A 20,096-nucleotide genomic window follows, 5' to 3' on the forward strand; every position below is an offset into this window, starting at 1 on the left:
CATGAAGTAGTGTACCACCACATAACAAAGGCCAAACAATGCAATAGAAAATGTTTTCTTATCACCACAACTTTCTGTGGGTAACTTCCTATTCTAATAGGAAAGTTAAGACACAATTGGCCATGTTAGCAAGTAATGTAGTTGAGGGACGGCTGATCTTCAGGGTGAAATGCAGCTGAGGATCCAGCATCCACACAGTCAACACACATTTCAGGGGATTTAATTTTGGACTAGCTTAGTTTACTGCCATGGACTGAATGCCCTTGAGCAGCTGGAATGTATTAGGTGTGTTGTTAAAAAATATTTTTCAGTTCAATCTTATCCAAAAGGAATATCCAGTTTATGTGCTCCAGGATTGCTCCATGACATGAACCAAAAACTATTAAGTACATGAGATAACAGATTCCCTTCAAAAGCATGTTTCTGTTTCAAACTAAAATGCTAACATAGGAATTATTAATTCCTACATTAGCAACATGTTCCCTGGTTTTGATCTCCCCCCCATCTTTACTCTTTAATGCTACCCTGCCTTGGAAAAAGCCGCATTTCATTACTGCACTCCAGCAGGAGGATGAGGAAGAAATACGCATCTAGCTTGTTTATAATTTGCTCAGGTACAATGGATATTACCAAGAATATCAATTGTTACTAAAATAACTTCAGGTTAGCGAGGGGAAATGCTTGTTAATGAAGCTGAATGTAGCTTGTTTGAGGACAGGTAGCCTAAGATCCTCTATACGTTCATTTGCTGTGCCACACACTACCATACTCTGTTCATATGGTCCGTATTTATAATGTCATGGCCAAACTCAGTATTATTTAGTCTTTTTGTAAGATCAGAAGAAAGGGAGTAATCCAACGAGCTCTACTATTTGGCTCAATATCTGCAGACCGCACAATCAAAATACTCGTGTTTTTTTTTTTTAATACTTCTCCTCTCCAGAGATATAATTCGCAACCCACGTATTTCTAATGCAACCTGGTTTCATAATCTCAGGAACTTCCACAAGCACACACCTGATGCAACCGCTCTCCAACCATGCCCCTTTTGTTTTCCCAATCTTCTCATTTCCAGCTAGTATTACTTCCTAAATAAATAGCTTTCCAGGAATGAAAAAAAATACAAAATCTAGTTACAAAAATTATAGAAAGATCATGTTTCCAATAACTAGGTTCTAGTTAGGTCTTCTTCATCCCTCAGGGTACTTTAAATATGCTCTTGATAAAACAAACATCAGGGTTTTGCTTGGTTTAAAACCTTAGCAGGAGTCTCCCAGAGGGCATTCAGAGACGCCCGCATGTGGCGCTTGAGGGCTGGCCGGAGCCCCCCACTGGTCTCTACACACTCTCAGGCCCTCGACCGCATCTCTTCCCTCGCCCTCCCCACAGCACCAACGGCCGCCGGCCAACCCCGCCGCCGCAGCCTGCTCCCGCGGGCCGCCTCGGCCCGCCGCAAGGCCCGGAGCACCGCCCCCGGCAGGCGGCAGCGCGGGCCGCGGGCACGCGGCGGGAGCAGCGCCCCGCGGATCGATGATTCGGCGCTCAAGCACCTTGGCTTTCCTTCCGCGGGACCGCCGCGGCGTCGGCACGGCACCCATCGAGGAGTCGGCGTTCGACTCCCAGCTGGGTCTCCGTGCCCGCGGCGCCATTTTGACGCGGGACGGGGCGGCGGCAGCACCGGGGACGGCGTGGCGGGACCCTGCGGCCGGTGGGAGAAGGACAACTTGCTCCTAGCCCGCCGTTCCCTAGGCACCTCGAGCCGGGCCCTTTGCAGTAGCGACCCGGTGAGTAGCGCATGCGCCCGAAGGCTGTTCCCTCCCCAGCGGGTGGCGTCACGGCGCGCGTGGCCGTGGGCGGGCCGGTGCGGACCGTTGCTCGGCGCGGCGCATGCGCACCGCTGCATGGGAGACCCGTTGTTGTTTTCTCCTGGCAGCCGGCGGGAGGCGGCGGCGGCTGAGGAGGGAAGAAGATGCCGGGGAAGCTGAAGGTCAAGATTGTGGCAGGGCGCCATTTGCCAGTGATGGATCGAGCCAGCGACTTGACGGACGCCTTTGTGGAGGTTTGCGGGAGGGAGGGGCGCCATGCCGTGCGCCGCGGGAGGGTGTGCCCGCCGCCGCCCAGCGCCTCCGGCCCCGCGCACCTGCCGCGCCGGCCCCCCGGGCGGCGGTGGGGGGCTGCGCACCTGCCGGCGGCACCGTGCGGCCCGGCCCGGCCCGTGGGGCGCCCCCGGCCGGCCGGCCGCGCTGCGGTGGCGGCTGCTGCCCCGGTCACGTACCTGCCTGCTAGCGCTGCCCGCTGCCGCGAGCAGGCCCTTCGTGAGCGCGCTTCCTGCCTCCCGGTGCTAACGGGAAACTGCTACCGTTGGTTGCATCGCTTTTGACTGCGGGAAGGTGGGATGGCCTTGCCAGGGCTAGCATGCGTGGTGTTGCCCTGACCTGAAAAGCGACTGCAGAAGTGGCAAGGCACTCTCGATGAGTTCGTGTCTGTTGACATTTTTAAAGCCTTTTCTCGTTTATTATTTATTTATGTTTTTTTTTAACATAAGAGCATAGAGAATCAGAATAGTCTCTATCTGGTGAAGACTGTTAGCGAACAGCTCTTGGTGATAAGCCAGCCAAATGGAATCCACTTCGATCTGTTACAAGCGGGATGGAGAAGTAGTTGAAACATGTTTAAGTCACATGTTTTTCTCAATGTATGAAGTGCAACAGTAGTTCTGCAGGCTTTGCTTTAAAGGCTAATCGTAATTTTATTTAAAATTTTTTGAAAGAGAATTCTTACTGAGGACAACTACTTAATTGCATGTTGAAATCACTTTATTATGCTGGAAGTATTTAATGTTAACCAATCTGTATATAGGTAACAGGCAGTTTATAAGGAGTCCTTCAGCAAGGGATTGTAAAATAAGTTGACAAGATCCTTCTGTTTCATGGTTCAATATGTGCAATAAAAATAACTTGGTACAATTTCAGTAAAATACTGTAGATTTAGAGATCATATTTTAAGAAGAAACAAGGAGATTTAAAAATGATACACTGCAGAAATGCAAGCCTGTATTACAGATGGTAATTGAGATTAGCATAATACTGAAATTAAGGTAGGAAAACTTAATGTCTTTCTAGAACTATTTAATTTCAAAAGTTTATTAATATTAATCTTAGCATAAATTTGGGGCATGTAAGTCCTGATTTGGTTTGTTGCTTAAAATTTGGTTGATGTTAGACACTACATGCATTACTTAGTGGGACAGTAAGTAAGTAATAAAGAAAAAAATTACATTTTTGATAATCTCTTCAATGAAACTGAAACAGTACTTAATTATCCTATTGTATTAAATGAAAATGATTTAACTTTGCATTAGTGTTTGGTTTCAGATGTTTCAGTAGGTTTAATTTATAAAGAGCTTCTCTAATAATTTTAAATTTTATTAAGAGGCAGCCTAGAGTGACTCTACTGTTTGCTAGTAGAAGACAGGGAAAACAGGAATAGGAAATACTGTTCTTTGGGTTTCATTTGGCCTATTTTTTGTGCTATATTGAGGAAAAACTTGTCTTTCGTCTCGTTTGGCCACTTGTTCCCAATTCTGCACCATCTGTGATAACCCTGCTCTGTAGCAAAAGGGATCAGGAAGTTCATCTAATTAAATACTAACGTAGCAAAAAAAGAAAAAAGTTGTTTTTCAGCAGGATCAATTTGCCTGTCTGGTTTACTGTGCAGCTTCATGAATGTTTTGGCACAAATAAGGCAGAAGAAATACATAGATGGGGCCTTGCTTTTAGGACCACTACTCGCAAAAAGTATTCAGAGGGTGGGGACCACCCTTTCCACATGGGGAGTAGGTGAGGCAGCAGGTGAGATTTATGTCAAAATAGACTGATTTTGAAACTATGGTTTTATTTATATGTGTATTGTTACTGAAAAACTTCTGCTTTTAATTTTTTTTTGTGCAGAAAATATTTTGTAATGTTAATATACTGACTGATTACTAACTTTTAACTTCATTAGATATTTTAATATAAAACTAGAATGAAAAAGAAAAAGGAGGAAAGAATTCAGAGCTCTTGTTTGGCTCAGGTTATGCATACTTTTAACTTTGCCGTTGAAAAATGTGTGATTTGGCGCAAATTATCCCCTGCAATTGTGCTTCTAAATTTGAACATCAGACGGCAGTGTAGTACATGATTACTTGTACCATCTTTAATGGACTGGCTAGACTGCTGGAGAATTTTATTTGTAGCTTCCTTGGGCTCCAAGGGAGCTAATTTACTCTGCTAGATAACATGCAAAATTAGTCTAGGAGGAGCTCTGGACTACTGCATGTTGGCTGCTCCTGGTGTATGAGGTAGCTCAGTTAAAACTAGTATCAGTATCCTTTTATTATTCTGCATTGTATAGTGAATTCAAATTCTAAGTAGCTGTGCTGTTAGCTTTCTTTATCCAAATAGAGGCTGCATATACTTTTCAATAGCTAGCTGATTTTTTCCTAAAGTTGCTTAATTCTGTGTTTTTAGTCCATTTAGACTTAAAAAAGAAAGCTGTCTTAAAAAGCCACAACTGTCTTTGCTTTTAGAGATAGAAATCATAAGTGCAGCATTTCTTTAAAATAAGCCTCATTGTTTTCTTAAGAAACTCAGATGAACTCAAAAACCTGCCTTCGTATATTTGTTCATCTTGATATGAACAGAAGTACTAATTATTTTGAGAGGGAAGATTCACAGAGCTACAGGTGTGCAAAAGTGGTTTGGAGTGAAAGCTACAGTGAAATAAAGGCTCTTACATTAAAACAGCGTGATTCCTTGGAGTATGGAACATGCCAGAAATTGTTTTACCTTTTTTTTAAACAATTGTAGTAGTCTTGAAATAGACTCCCATGGAGACTAAATTTCTCAAATAGAACATTATGAAGTTGAATCTGCATTAATCAATAGAAGTATGTAGAATATTTAATTTTCAATGTGTGATCTGTTTATTAAAAATACATATCTATTTCTTCCAACTTCTTTGTCTGTTTGCTTTTTGGAATTTTCTATATGATAAGAAGGGAATAGAAATTAAAAAGATACTTTTCCTTGCTGCAGTGAATTTAGTGATATGCATCCAGTGTATGAAGACTGCCGCTCATGGAAATGGTTTCAGTTAGTGTGCATCTGTGGACACAGATGCATTTTAAGAAATTTATTTAGTAATGTTACCATTTTAGTTCTGAATTTGTTTTATAACTTGTCAGTAAAGCTGATTCAGAAAGCCTTGAGGACACAGTTATTGCATCTAAAATATCAACAGCCAGGTATAATCAGGAATTCTTTTGCTTAAAATTTTTCTAAAACAAAAGCAAGCAGCTACAAAGAGAGCATTCCAAGGGACTGTCAGAAGCCAAAAAAAAAATCCATAGTTTTAACTATAAAATGAAAAAAAAAATTAAAAGTAGTTGAAGAGAGATTTTTTTTTAAGTTTTGATGATATATAGGAACAGTTACCTATTGATGCATGTGAATTGATTCAGCAAGCCACTCTCACTGAGAAGAGGATTCCTTGATATTACTGAAACAGATATTTGAATTATCTGCACATACAGATTTAATATGGGCAGCTTGGTTTTCTGAATTTATTTATTAATATTTTTTGTATAATTGAATGCTTGTATTTTTAGGTAAAATTTGGAAATACGACATTTAAGACAGACGTGTATCCTAAATCACTCAATCCTCAGTGGAATTCTGAATGGTTTAAATTTGAAGTAAGTATTTTTAAATGTTTACATGTATCTATATTGACACTTTGGTTTAGATGCCCTTAGTGAATTAACTTTATTTCGGGGAGAAAATGTGAGTTTTGAGAAGCAAAGCTATTTTTATTTAACTGTGCATGAAACCTTTTCAGGAAAATTCCCTAAAGGTGGGCTTTGATTGCTAAAGGTGTCTCATTGACTTTTTTAGGGCTGTTTGTATAGACGAAAGCTTGCCAGATTAGATCTAATTCAGATAGAATACTGGGTAATACTAGAAAAGATAGAGGTAAAAATGGGGGGAAAAAAGCATTATCCAGTAGGCCCTCTGATATATACGCGTATAAATATGCATATATTTGGTTTTTGTTTTTTTTTTTTTTTTTAAGAGGAGTAATTTTGAGTAGGGGAAGTTAATTTGTATTCGGAATATAGTTGGACTATTTAGTTAGAACAGTAATGTATTTAACAAGGAAAAACAGGAAATTAAAAAAAAAAAAAAGAAACCCCAAAGATTTAAACCAGCATTTATCAACTCCTTTTCCCTTTTGCTTGCATAATAATGAGGGTGCTTGGCATTTTCCTGTAATGACTTGTTCCTTTCTAGAAGTTGACTGATTTTAATGAACTGAATATAACAGTATCATAGCTGTCCTTTGACATTCTGCCCCGAACAAATATATACATATTGATTTATTTTTTATTACGTTAAAGTCAAAATAAAAAGGGGGGGGGGGGGGGGAAAAGGCTACAGTGGAATTTGGAGTGAATTGTTAAAACATTTGAATGTATAGTACTGGCATATTCGGTACAGTGGTCTAAGATAATACGACAGTTTTTACTATATGTACCTGTTGTGAGAGACAGTGGCTGGTAATGCTAGAAATATTTTCAGCCACATACAAAATAGTAAAGTGATGCAGATTGTTAATCAACATGAAATACCTGGTTAAGAGAATAATACCATAGTATGAAAGTTCACTTACTTCATATTTTTATCTTTCAATTCCTGACTGCTGCTTTTTGGGAGGGGGAAGAATTAGCTGATCTGTGTGGAGGGTTAACTCTACTCATACAAAAGGAGTTTGTTTGATCATAACAGAAGTCTCAAAATTCTATCTTTTTACATGGAAAAATGGATTGGGGAAGGAAAAGAGCCAAACAGCAACATTGAAAAAAAAATCAGAATTCCACATTTCAAAGAGTGGAAAAACAGTAACTGCTTATGACATCGTAAGTGTGTGCGTGTGTGTTTAGTTTGATCAGCTTGCAAAACTACATGTTAAAATTCTGCAAACACTTACAGGAGTTATTCCATTATGTTTGGCAAGCTTGATTCTTGGTTTGTGCATTTCAGCACAAAAAATTGTATGTTCTTCTAAAAATGTAGTTGGAGTAGCTGAAGATGGATAATTGCATTTATTTAGGAAAGTGCATGTATAAAATTACTGTTTTTTTTTTTCCATGATGGGTTGTATGAAATGTCTTTAGGATGGATAGACAATGTAGAGAGTGTGCCTAAAAGAAAAATCACATAGAATTTTAAAATGTGTAATCACTATAATCTTGCTTTTCTGTTTTTCTCCCAGTGATAACTTCTGGTTCCAGGCTCTCATCACTCTGTGAAGGGTAAAAAAAAAATCAATGTATTGTTTAGATACAGGAAATAAAAATTAGAAGATTTATCTGTGTCATGTTACTGTAGATAACTAACTCATCTCTTCTTGCATTTGTTTTTCAGCAGTGTTCCCTTGTTTTTTTTCTTCTTTATATTCAAGTTCTATGTCAACATTTGTTTTTAGGTAGATGATGAAGAACTACAAGATGAACCTCTCCAGATCACAGTTCTTGATCATGATACATACAGTGCTAATGATGCCATTGGCAAAGTATACATAGATATTGATCCTTTGCTCTATAGTGAAGCAGCCACAGTTATATCAGGATGGTTTCCCATTTATGATACCATCCATGGTAAGACTTGCTAATTTAGAAGTAAAACAGTGTAGATGTAATCTACTTCTGAAAATGTTCATTTCTTTCAACTAACTTCAAAAATTTGTAATAATATAGCCTTGGTAGGTAGAATGCTACCTTTTTGGTGCTTTTTCTATTTTTCATTATTAGGTCTTTAGTAAGTTAGAGCTCGACTTAAAAATCAGTGACACATTATACTTTTGGGATTTTTTCTATTTTAATAGCAATTGTATAGGGAGGATGTCTAAAATTTCTGGCATGAGAATTCAGTAGTTTAGAATAATGCTTTGCAGAATGCTTTTCGTAGAACTTGTGGCAAATGGAAAAAAGTCTTCATATAGTAATTATTTTAAATACTACTTAGGTTAAAAAAATCCAATTACCATGTATTTACTTAAAGAATATACTGTTGCTGAAGTCACTTGGATATGCCCTTCTGGTATGCTAGACAAGCTTCAGTTGAGATGGAGCGATATGACAAATCTTCAATAGAAGTACAGCATGGCATTCCTTTTCCCTTAAGAAAATGCTCATAGTCCTAGAGAGAATTCTTCAAAATATCTTGAAGTATGAGAAAGTGAAATTAGTGATACCTCTGATGTTAATGAAGCTGAGCTTTCCCAGAAGGTCACTGTCAATTTCTAGCAAGTTAGCTTCTTGAGTACCTTATTACAGAGCATCTATTTGGCTATAATTAACTCCCTAGCTTATTATCCAGTGTAAATTCAATGATTAACTATATTAAAAGCTAATTAGAAATTATTGATGGGAAAATATTAATAGTATTTACTGTATGATCATCATAAATATAAAAATATTTTGAATGTTATTTATATTGATTTTTTTTTAAGAAATGCAGCATGTATTTTTTTACTTGTATTCTATCTACGTTCTCCTATCGTATACTTTCTTTCTTAACAGATTTTTCTTTCAACGTTAATCTAGGTGAACACTGTATTGTCTTAGTATATGTGCAGCTTATATATCAGAGGAATTAAATTTCTGTGTATTTATCTAGTTATGCCAGCATTTCACAGCTTCTCTTCTATTTAAAGAAGAATTCTTATATTTTCATGTCCACATCAGTAGATTCTATTTATCTTGATTTTTTTTTTCCTTTTCTTTTTCCTTTTTTTTGGCCAGGCAGTAACTGACACTGTTTAAAAAAAAATATCTGCACAATGCTTATAAATTTTTATTTTGAAAAATACAAAGGCTTTTTTGCACTTTACCATGGTGGTTTGTGGGAATACATGCACCTGATGTAGTTCCTATTACAGTAAACGAATGCTTCTTTCTGCTGACATTTTGGAAGATAGATCTAGGTGACTCTATTGCAGTAACATCAGAGAGAGTCTATGAATTGTCTACAAATACTTTTGTTCACTTTTTTTTTGCTGTTACATATTTAGGTGGTAAAGGCTTCTGAAGTCATTAGAGATCAGACTTATCAAGAAGCTTAGTCCCCAATATGTCAAAATCTATAATAATGTGACATGAGATGATTTTTGTTACTGAGTGAGGGGGGGAAAAAGGAGAAAGAGATCAGGATAGAAGCATAATAAAATCAAATAGGACTGGCTGTATTTTGAAGAAATATTTCTTTACTAACAAGTTTTAATTATGGTCAGAAAAATAAGTTTTATCTAAAAAGTCTGTTGTACCTTTATGCATTTCTTCTCATGGACAAAGTATTTTATAAACATGTACTGTGCCTGCTCTGTAGTACTCAACCACAGATTTGCTCATTGGGGTGACCTTCAGAGAACAGCTTTACTGTGATCTCAAAACCATGTGAGGGAAGAAAAATGTAAAAGCTTTTTGATGTGGACAGGACTTCAGTTCAAGGCACCTATAATGTAAATTAGTACCTCAACCCTTTTGTGCTTAGAATATGTTGGGACAATGTCTGAGGTCTTACATACCAGTTTTATACTGTTGCTGTGTTGATGATGCAGGGTAAGAGAGCAGAAGGAATACTTGCTCACTTGAGCAGAGGCCTCTGCTATAGTGATGGCTTCTCTTTTCCCAATCTCATCCTTCCTCTAAAATCCTGTTTGGGGCAGCAGGTATTTGAGGAATGTTGCAGGCAGGGCTTCAGCCTCAAAGGCTGCTCTTGCCTTGGCTGTTGGCAGAACTGAAAGCTTCCTCTCATTTCTTGTGAGAGGATGTCTCTGCAGAAAACCTGAAGGGCAAGTAAGTGCATCTTCCTGCTCAATCTGGCCTGGGCTACAGTTGATGCATGAACTGGGAATTGAACCAAGCTGTTCTAGCAGGAATATATATTCTGTAGAGAAAAAATAACTCATAATAATAGAAGGTGCATTAGTTACTAATAATAGAGAATAATTAACAGGGTTTGTTTTGTATTGATTTCTAGTACAGCTTCTCATTTTTTGTTCTTATAGGTATACGTGGGGAGATCAATGTGATGGTCAAAGTGGATCTCTTCAATGATTTGAACAGATTTAGGCAGTCATCTTGTGGAGTCAAATTTTTTTGCAGTAAGTAGAGGAAAAAAGTTTATTTGAACAGAAGGCTTTTTCTCCTTCCCCCTGCACCCCCCCCCCCCGCTTTTTCTTCCTTTCCTCTTTAGTCAGTTTCTCTCCTCTCAGCAGTCTACTGCATAGACCCAGGGCAGATTACATTGAAGCCTATGGCAAATATATAAAGTATTTAGTGGGGTTTTTAGAATTTAATTTCTACTCTTTGTATCTCAAAAAATGTAGGTAATTATTTTCTTTCTGGAGTTGCATTTCAGTGCATGATACATACGCACATTATTCTGTTCAAGAGGCACAAGTGAAAAAGTTTCATAATGGTACATGTTGGAACAGATCTGTAAGTGATACACTGGACAGTTATATGATCAGTGTTTCAGGGCTTCCCTGAACAAAACTGGGTATGTCTGGATTCTGACAAAAAGAAAACTGTATGGATTACTTTCTGGAATCATTCACATCACTTGTTAGGTGTAACTTTAAATTTTTCTCTGAATTCTTGGCTCTTTGACTTACTTTACATCCATTTTTTCAAACAGCTACATCCATTCCCAAGTGTTACAGAGCAGTAATAATTCATGGATTTGTGGAAGAACTTGTAGTTAATGAAGACCCGGAATACCAGTGGATAGACCGAATTCGTACACCACGGGCATCGAATGAGGCTAGACAAAGACTGATTTCACTTATGTCAGGTATTAAACATGTAGGCTGTAGTTGTGATTGCTGCTAATTTAAAATATCTGCTTTTAAATAAATAATTTATGATGAGATTGTTTATGAATTTTGGTATTAACTATGTTTATTTTTTCAGTTCACATTGTATTGTTTCTGAAGATTCTTTGTCCTAACTGATGGTCGGTGTTGCTGGTTTTTCTTTTTTTTTGTCTTGGTGAGGTCATGCTGCTGCTTGCTTAGTCTGTTGGTTGATTTTTAGCAAGGTCAAGGAAACCTCTCGAACTCTCTTAAAGATGTTCTTTTTATTCCATCTGAGGAATATTACTAGAATTTACTCCTAATGACTCAGAACATAAACTCAACCATTCTTTGCACTACTTTGAATATATGGCTAAACATATGTAAGCACTATCTCAAGATTCATTATAATAGAACTTACTCTTCCCATGTTTTCAGAGTCAAGATTGGTGCATTGTTTCTCAAGCATACATCTGTATGCTTGCATTGATTCTGTAGGGCAGACATGTAATTCCTGAAGAGACTAGTTACTCCAGTTGGTATCAAAAGTCTTCCGAAATTTCTTTCGGTTGCTGTAATGTTTATAAACACCAATTGTGAATGAAGATCCGAATGTTTCACGTGTCAGTAGAGCAGAAAGAAAAAAAGGCCCCTACACTCAAGGACTTACAGCCTAAGGCAAGAAATAACCTGTTGATAAAGTTGACAATATTGATAATGTAAGGAATACAAGGAGATGATGAAATGATAGACAGTGGTTTTGAGCTCACTAATGGGCTCTTGATGTTTTCAGATTTCTTGTAGATGTTATTTATGTTTTAAGGATGATACTAAAAGAAAAAGTAAGCTGGGCTTTTGTTGGCCAGCCTGGGTAAAGAGTGCTTTAAACTAGGTAGAGTGGGGAAAGGGGAGAGTTCTAGAGAGAGGGTAGTCAATAAAACACAACTCGGGTTGGGGGGCCTCCAACGGATGCATGCAGCTGGGGATGTGCATGTGGGACATGGCTAATGGGGACCCCCCTACACCCTTCCTGGGAAACATGTGCATGACTACGTCTCTGAAATGCCTGCACACCAATGCACAAAGCATGAGGAATAAACAGGAGGAACTGGAGATCTGTGTGCGGTCGTGGGCCGTGATCCCATTGCAGTCACAGAGACATGGTGGGATAGCTCGCATGACTGGAACACTGTCGTTGATGGCTATGTGGTTTTTAGGAAAGACAGGCCAGGAAGGCGAGGTGGTTGAGTTGCTCTTTATGTGAGAGAGCAACTGGAATGCATCGAGCTCTGCCTAGGGGTGGATGAGGAGGCAGTCAAAAACATATGGGTGAAGATCAATGGGCAGGCTAACACAGGGGACACTGTTGTGGATGTCTATCACAGGCCACCTGATGAGGAAGAGGAAGTTGATGAGACCTTCTACAGACAGCTGGAGGTAGCCTCATGATCACAGGCCCTGGTTCTCACGGGAGACTTAACCCCCCCTGATATCTGCTGGAAGGACAACACAGCCAGGCACAAACAGTCCAGGAGGCTCCTGCAATGCATTGAGGATAACTTGTTGACACAGGTGGTGGAGGAGCCTACGAGGAAGGGTGTCCTGCTGGACCTCGTCCTAACCAACAAGGAAGGACTGGTTGGAGATGCGAAGGTTGGGAACAGCCTTGGCTGCAGTGACCACGAGATGGTGGAGATCAGATTTTCTGCATGAAAAAAGTAAGGCAACAAGCAGGATTGCAACCCTGGACTTCAGGAGGGTGGACTTTGGCCTCTTCAGGGACCTACTTGGAGGAGGAATCCCATGGGTTAAGGCCCTAGAAGGAAGGGGGGTCCAGGAGAGCTGGCCAGTGTTCAAGCATCACTTCCTCCAAGCTCAAGAGCAGTGCATCCCAAGGAGAAAGAAGTCCAGCAAAGGGGGCAGGAGACCTGCCTGGATGAACAAGGAGCTCCTGGCCAATTCAGACACAGGAGGAAAGTACACAGAATGTGGAAGAGGGGACAGGCTACCTGGGAGAATTATAGGAATGCAGCCAGAGTATGTAGAGATGCTGTGAGGAAGGCTAAGGCCCACTTGGAATTGAGTCTGGCAAGGGATGTCAAGGACAACAGGAAGGGCTTCTTCAAATACATCAGTAGCAAGAGGAGGACTGGGGAAAATGTGGGCCCGCTACTGAATGGGGCGGGGGCCCTGGTGACAAGGGATGCAGAGAAGGCAGAATTACTGAATGCCGCCTTTGCTTCAGCCTTCAGGGGAAGGGCAGCCCTCAGGAATCCTGCAGCCTGGACGTGGGGAAGAAGGTCTGGAGAAGGGAAGACTTTCCTTTGGTCGAGGAGGATAGGATTAGAGACCTTCTGGGCAGGCTAGACATCCACAGATCCAAGGGTGCATCCCTTCTGACCCATGGGTATGAGGGTATCCCTCATGGGTACTGAGGGAGCTGGCGGATGTTGTTGCCAGGCTGCTCTCCACCATCTTCTTGAAAGGTCCAGGAGAACTGGAGAGGTGCCTGAGGACTGGAGGAAAGACAATGTCACTCTAGTCTTCAAAAAGAGGCAAGAAGGGAGGACCCAGGCAACTATAGGCCAGTCAGCCTCACCTCCATCCCTGGAAAGGTGATGGAACAGCTCATTCTGGATGTCATCTCCAAACATGTGGAGGAAAAGAAGGTGGTCAGGAGTAGTCAGCATAAATTCACCAAGGGGAAATCCTGCTTAACCAACCTGATAGCCTTCTGTGATGGCATGACTGGCTGGGTAGATGAGGGGAGAGCGGTGGTCGTTGTGTACCTGACTTCAGCAAGGCTTTTGATGCTGTCTCCCATAACATCCTCCTAGAGAAGCTCAGGAAGTGTGGGTTGGATGAGTGGACAATGAGGCGGATTGAGAACTGGCTGAAAGGCAGAGCTCAGAGGGTCGTCATCAGTGGTGTGGAGTCTAGTTGGAGGCCTGTGGCTAGTGGTGTCCCCAGGGCTCAGTACTTGGTCCCATCCTGTTCAACTTCTTCATCAGTGACCTGGATGAGGGGACAGAGTGCCTCCTCAGCAAGTTTGCTGATGCTACCAAGCTGGGAGGAGTGGCTGACAGAGCTGAGGGCTGTGCTGCCCTTCAGAGAGAGCTGGACAGGCTGGAGAGCTGGGCAGAGAGGAACCTCCTGAGGTTCAGCAAGGGCAAGTGCACAGTCCTGCACCTAGGGAGAAATAACCACATGCACCAGTACAGGCTGGGGACTGACCTTCTGGAGAGCAGCTGTGCAGAGAAGGACCTGGGAGTGCTGGTGGATGACAGGTTGACCATGAGCCAGCAATGTGCCCTTGTGGCCACGAAAGCCAATGGTCTCCTGGGCTGGATTAGGAAGAATGTTGGCAGCAGGTTGAGGGAGGTGATCCTGCCCCTCTACTCAGCCCTGGTGAGGCCGCATCTCGAGTACTATGTCCAGTTCTGGGCTCCCCAGTACCAGAGAGGCATGGAGCTACTGGAGAGAATCTAGCATAGGGCTACAAAGATGATCAGAGGACTGGAGCATCTGCCCTATGAGGAATGGCTGTGAGAGCTGGGCCTGTTTAGCCTGGGGAAGAGAAGACTGAGGGGGAGATCTTATCAATGTGTATAAGTACCTGAAGGGAGAGTGTCAAGGGGATGGGGGCAAACTTTTCAGTGTCCCATGTGACAGGACAAGAGGCAATGGGCAGAAATTGAAGCACAGGAAGTTCCGCCTGAATGTGAGGAGGAATTTCTTCCCTGTGAGGGTGACAGAGCACTGGACCAGGCTGCCCAGAGAGGTTGTGGGGTCTCCTTCTCTGGAGATCTTCAAGGCCCGCCTGGATACAACCTTGTCTAACATGCTCTAGGTGACCCTGCTTGAGCAGGGAGGTTGGACTAGATGATCTTCAGAGGTGACTTCCAGCCTTACCAATTCTATGATTCTGTGACGTGTATGGATATCTTTAGTAAGTGAGGTAACAAAAAGGAGAGCATGGGGATACTACTTGGTGTTAGCTGTCTTCACTGGGAGGAAGAGAGCACTTTTGGGGGGAAAAATGTAAAATCAGTATTGTCATAAATGATATGAATTAGCTTTCAGTGAGTTGTTAATATAGCTCCTCTGGTATGTTAGTTTATAGGATTAACATTTGCATATCTTTTGTCTTGCGTGAATGATGAATAAAATAGCATGCATGGAAAACGTTCTACTTGTCTTTTTATTAATAATGGTTTTAGTCATGGTAGTGATTTTTTTAAAAAAAAGCTCATAGTACTGCTTGGTACCATGTAATGCTTTACATTGCAGTCATTGTTACTGGCAGTTACTTTCTGCAACTCGCTGAGAAGTGACTTGGGTGGGGAGCCTCCATTGATGTGGATTCTGAGGAGCACTGTTCCTATAAGTTCTGTGCTGAGATATGACTTGCAACGTGTTCACAAGTTACTGTATAGATCTCTCTGTCATATTATGTTTTGTGTACTTGGAAAGATTTTCGTTATGATATTGGCTTAAATGAAATAGGTAGCAATTTTCAGCTCTTTTCACTCTACTAGAAAAGCTCATATTCTACCACCTCAGATGTTTTTGAAGATCAAGACACGCAAAATTTCAGCCTGTAGTTAAGTATCTTACAAGAGGACCCGTATTCTGGTAAGGATAAAAGTAAGCTTTTAGAATGCAGTAATGATCATTTCATTCTGTTTGATACAGAGTCAGCATCACTGAGATTGGAACTGTTGGGCTATCCTCTGTGGTAATGAAGTCTTTTCAGAGTTTGTTAAGGTGGATTTTGGAAATCCTTCATTTTCATCAAAAAATAAACAATATTTTGCATCTAATATATCAAGGCTATCTAGGTGCATAGATCAATGAACATCTAACTTTTTTTTTTTAAAACATTCTACTAATCATCTGTGGCAGGCCATTGTCTTTCTTATAGTTAAGTTTTACAGTCTCTCTTATATGCAGTTAATAGAGAGGTGGAAAAACAGGCATGTTGGGTGTCTGTTCTTGCATGAGATTAACTTAATAAGCAATATGAATGAAGAATGAAAAGCATGGGTTTAGGTTGAAATATGTTTAAGAGGTTTTTAAATGAAAAAAATAGTTAATGTCTTATTACATTGGTTTCAAAGATGCTTCATTGGTCTGAACTATATGAAGGAATATTTAGGAATTTCCGTGTGTTCCAATACACAACTTAATGGTCTCTTGCCCTCCCTTTAAATAGTAGAAAAAGGAAAACACTAACGAATCTAAAAAGCACAAGGAACGTTTCTGGAAAAAAAATATATACATATATAGTTGCAGTTAGCTTTTTTGTTTTCAAATCTATTCTATACAACTAATGCAACATCCTATAATGTAATAGGAAGCAGAGGTTGTGACCAACTACTTAGCATAGTTATATAATATTGGATCTGTTAGTTTTATTGACTCTAATTCTAAAAATGGAGAAGAGAGAGCCCACAAAATGATATAGTGAAAGTAGCTTACTACAATTATGAGTTTTTTACCTTCTGTTTTATAGGTGAACTGCAAAGGAAGATCGGCTTGAAGGTACTTGAAATGAGAGGAAATGCTGTTGTTGGTTATTTGCAGTGTTTTGATTTGGAGGGAGAGTCTGGACTAGTAGTACGAGCCATAGGAACAGCCTGTACCTTGGATAAATTAAGTAACACATCAGCATTCTTACCTGCATGTAACTCTCCATCCAAAGAAATGAAGGAGTAAGTATGACTTAATAATTTGTAGAGGAACAAGTTTCATCTCTCTTCTTTTCATAGTCATTTGGTTTTACATAACCAGTGTGTTTTTTTCCTCCCCCTCCCCCAGAATTTGGTTTTCTTTTACAGATTTATTTGTCTGCAACTCAGTTTATATTCCGCAACTTTGAAATGTTACAAGTTGGAGTACTTATGTTATTTCTTTAGAAGCTGCAATGGTAAACTTTAATATGACAGTGTAACTTTTTTCTGTTTATACAGCAGAGGTATTGCACATTGCTGGGTTGTGATCCACCAGTTTCCTAGCTAGTAACTAGTAGTTCTGCCTTGACACTGTATTTGTATAATAAGTTTTTGATTATGAGGATTTATTATGAAATACCTTCTCTGCAAGACTTTACAGGTGGTTTGTGTAGCAGTCATGTTTGACTGCTAATGCTGAGCATTTAAGAAAAGATAAATTTACATTTAAATTTAGACAGTTCGGTGGTTTAGAGAATGACCCTGAAGTATTTTCATCTTTTCTTGTGTGCTTTGCTTTTTACCATTGCGAAATAACACAAGTAGGGCTAGAGTATGCTTGCATGGAAAACTTTGCATGATGAAAAATAGAATTTTATGATCTCTCATAGCAGTACCAAACACAGTTTGAATACGTATTTTTAATGTGTACAGAAATAAACAGGCAAATGGTTTCAGTCTAAATTGTTACTACATTGTTTCTTGGACAAAATAGTTACTTTCTGTTAGATAGCCAGTTTCTAGAAGGAAGAAACAGAACTGAAAAGCATAGTGCTTGTGAAATGTTTCCATAAGTATAATTTTGATTAGTCATCTTTAACTTGAGCTGTTGTATCATGAAGATAATAATCAAGATATTTTGTAGTGCAGGGAGCAGTATGCTCTGTCTTTTCAAAATTACTGGTTTCTATTTCAAATCATATGCTTGCTTAATTTATCTTGATTGTAAAAATTTGCCATCAAAAGAGCTTCTGGATACAGTGCGGCATAAAAATCACAGTGGGGATAAAGTATGAAATGGACCTGGTAACCACCAACTTAAAGCATTCCTAAATCAGTAGCATTCACTTTGGAGCAAAATGTGGAAATTCCTCTCCACCACCCAAATTATCTGTGTTCAGCAACTTGGTGGTGGATATTGGTAGAGTCATTGTCCTTCTGTCCAAAAAGTGAGAATGTATCTCAAAGGCAGCAAAGTCAACTAACACTTCTTGTTATTGGCTTTACTAACTTGATGCCCCATTGCCAAAGAATCAATTATATGTTTACAAGTTAGTGCTTAAGCTATTCTCATTCTCTCTCTCTCTCTCTCTCTCACTCACTCACTCGTCTGGACTCTTGCATGCTAGGAGTTACAGTTCTTAGTGTCTGCTTAAAATAAGAGATCTCCTCTAGCTAAACCTCCCTGATATCATTTATAACATAACTTTGCAACCTGTTGTATGTATTGTTTTCTTTTCTTCCACCTTGGCTGCAAATTCTCTCAGGTCTCCGCTGGTTCATCCGCCAAGCCATGGATGCCGCTCGACTCACAACAGCCCAATTCACACTGCTACTGGCTCACGACTTACTCAGAACTTCTCTGTGTCTGTTCCCACTCTCATCTACACTGGTACGAGACTGCTCAGACTCAAGAGCTGGGGAGAGGCAGGCCACAGGCACAGTGGTCGCAAAGTGCAGGCAGGCAGGCAGTGTAGGCAGGTACCACCCATCTTTTCTCCTTCATTTTCTCATGGAGACTCCTTCTGTTGTCAGTGAAGAACTACTGTGTTCAGCTGCTGAAACAAAGGCAATAGTTTCTTGGAAATGAGCATATCCTCAGAGTCTCTTCCACAAAGCCACACTCTTCTTTTTCTTTTTTTTTAATTTACTACTTACTAAAAAATAAAAGCTGGTAAATCTGGGTAACATTAGTTATTTCTACAAGCACTGAGGGAAATATTTTGATCGGAGTTCATAATTAATTTTTAATCTTAATTCAGATATGATTAAGTTTTAAAATGGTTATAAGAAGAGTATGTGCCACTTGTGGAAGAGACAGTTCTGGAGAGCAGGTAAGTCATTCTGTGCATAAGTAAACTCTTTGTCAATATAGTTGTTCCCAAAAAGGGTTTCCTCTTTGCTGTTTTTAGCTGTGGCATGCTGCTGATGCTATAGGATAAGGAAACTTTTTTTTTTAAAAAAAAAAAAACATATATATGTGTGTATATACATAAATGTATGAATATGTATAAACACAAATATAATTTGAAATCATTATTTCCTTTATTAGCTAACTCAAAGCATTGTGCATTTGATCAGATTTTTAAACCATAAAGTGTCTTTAATTTTTTGTTTTGCGTATATATAATTTTTGGTCACATCTCATGCCGTCCATTTGGCTTAATTGTTTCATTGTAGATTTTCAGCATTTAGCTGTAGAATGCTGAATGGGTAAACAGCATTTCTTTGCCTTTGGCCTCATCCCCAGTCTTGCACTTAAGGAATAGCTGCTGGCCCTGCCCCAATCCCATCCTGGTGTTTGGATCATGCTGCTGTCAGCCAGGTCCTTTGGCACAGGATTACTGAATATGTTTCCACCTTCTTCTGGCAGGATTCCCTTCAATGAAGATCCCAATCCCAATACTCATTCATCAGGACCCTCCACCCCTCTGAAAAACCAAACCTATTCCTTTTCACCTTCCAAGTCCTACAGTCGACAGTCCTCTTCTTCTGACACAGATTTGAGTTTGACACCCAAAACTGGTAAGGCGCTTCCACCCACTTTTTGGTTAATTTGTGTTTCTCTCTTTATATTTTCATTTGACCTCTTTTTGCTTTCCGGCATTAAATTATCAAAGTGATGTGGAAATTGGAGACTTCAGTTAGCACAACTAGAGCTTTAAGGACTTTCTGTAGGATGATATTTTATGACCTGTCTATATGTCCACTGTTATGGATAGCATTAAATGGCATTTCTTACACAATTGTATCCAAACTGGAATATGACATCTCAAAGCATTAAGGGAGTCCTCAGCAATTGTTTCTTTCTTATTTCCTCCACTTCATATTACAAATAATGGCAATTTATTTCTCACCATATGTTGAGAGGGAGAGGGATCTTACTAATACTATGTAACCTTCAAGCCTAATCTATTTTACTGTAAGCGTTTATATATATTTCTGTGATTTTTTTTTAACTCCTTTTTGCAAATGTGATATTTAGAAATATTTCATCTACTATCTGTTTAATTTTCTTGGTATATAGAATGGCTTTAATTACACAATATACAGTTTGAAAATAAACTATACTCAGACCATCAGAAAGCATTTTTCTTTATCCATTGTTTTATCATAACTTTTTGAACTTATTTTTTTCCTTCTCCACTCCGTTAGATTTTTTTTTTAATCTGTGATTTGAATCATGTCAGTGATAGTGTCAGCACCACTCAGAGTTGTATTCTGTTTATTTTTTGTTATATACTC

The 20,096-nt window shown here is 39.8% G+C and overlaps 1 protein-coding gene across 13 annotated transcripts in view; it reads left to right on the forward strand.

The window, feature by feature from the left end:
- Positions 1-1,573: 1,573 nt before the first annotated feature.
- The window catches only part of C2CD5 (C2 calcium dependent domain containing 5), a 74,951-nt gene continuing 56,428 nt past the window's right edge, over positions 1,574-20,096 (forward strand). For 10 of the 13 annotated variants that reach the window (XM_062591669.1, XM_062591676.1, XM_062591692.1 and 7 more), the window contains exons 1-8: positions 1,574-1,784; positions 1,934-2,059; positions 5,651-5,737; positions 7,528-7,699; positions 10,111-10,206; positions 10,743-10,898; positions 16,415-16,613; positions 19,225-19,376. In XM_062591669.1, the coding sequence (XP_062447653.1) occupies positions 1,970-2,059; positions 5,651-5,737; positions 7,528-7,699; positions 10,111-10,206; positions 10,743-10,898; positions 16,415-16,613; positions 19,225-19,376 (952 nt within the window). In that variant the 5' untranslated portion in view covers positions 1,574-1,784; positions 1,934-1,969. Of the gene's footprint in view, positions 1,785-1,933; positions 2,060-5,650; positions 5,738-7,527; positions 7,700-10,082; positions 10,207-10,742; positions 10,899-12,345; positions 12,618-16,414; positions 16,614-19,224; positions 19,377-20,096 lie in introns of those variants that run through there. The other 3 variants (XM_062591745.1, XM_062591726.1, XM_062591770.1) reach the window with 3 other exon arrangements.

Source organism: Rhea pennata, chromosome 1 (assembly GCF_028389875.1).
Source record: "Rhea pennata isolate bPtePen1 chromosome 1, bPtePen1.pri, whole genome shotgun sequence".
Classification (NCBI taxonomy): domain Eukaryota; kingdom Metazoa; phylum Chordata; class Aves; order Rheiformes; family Rheidae; genus Rhea; species Rhea pennata.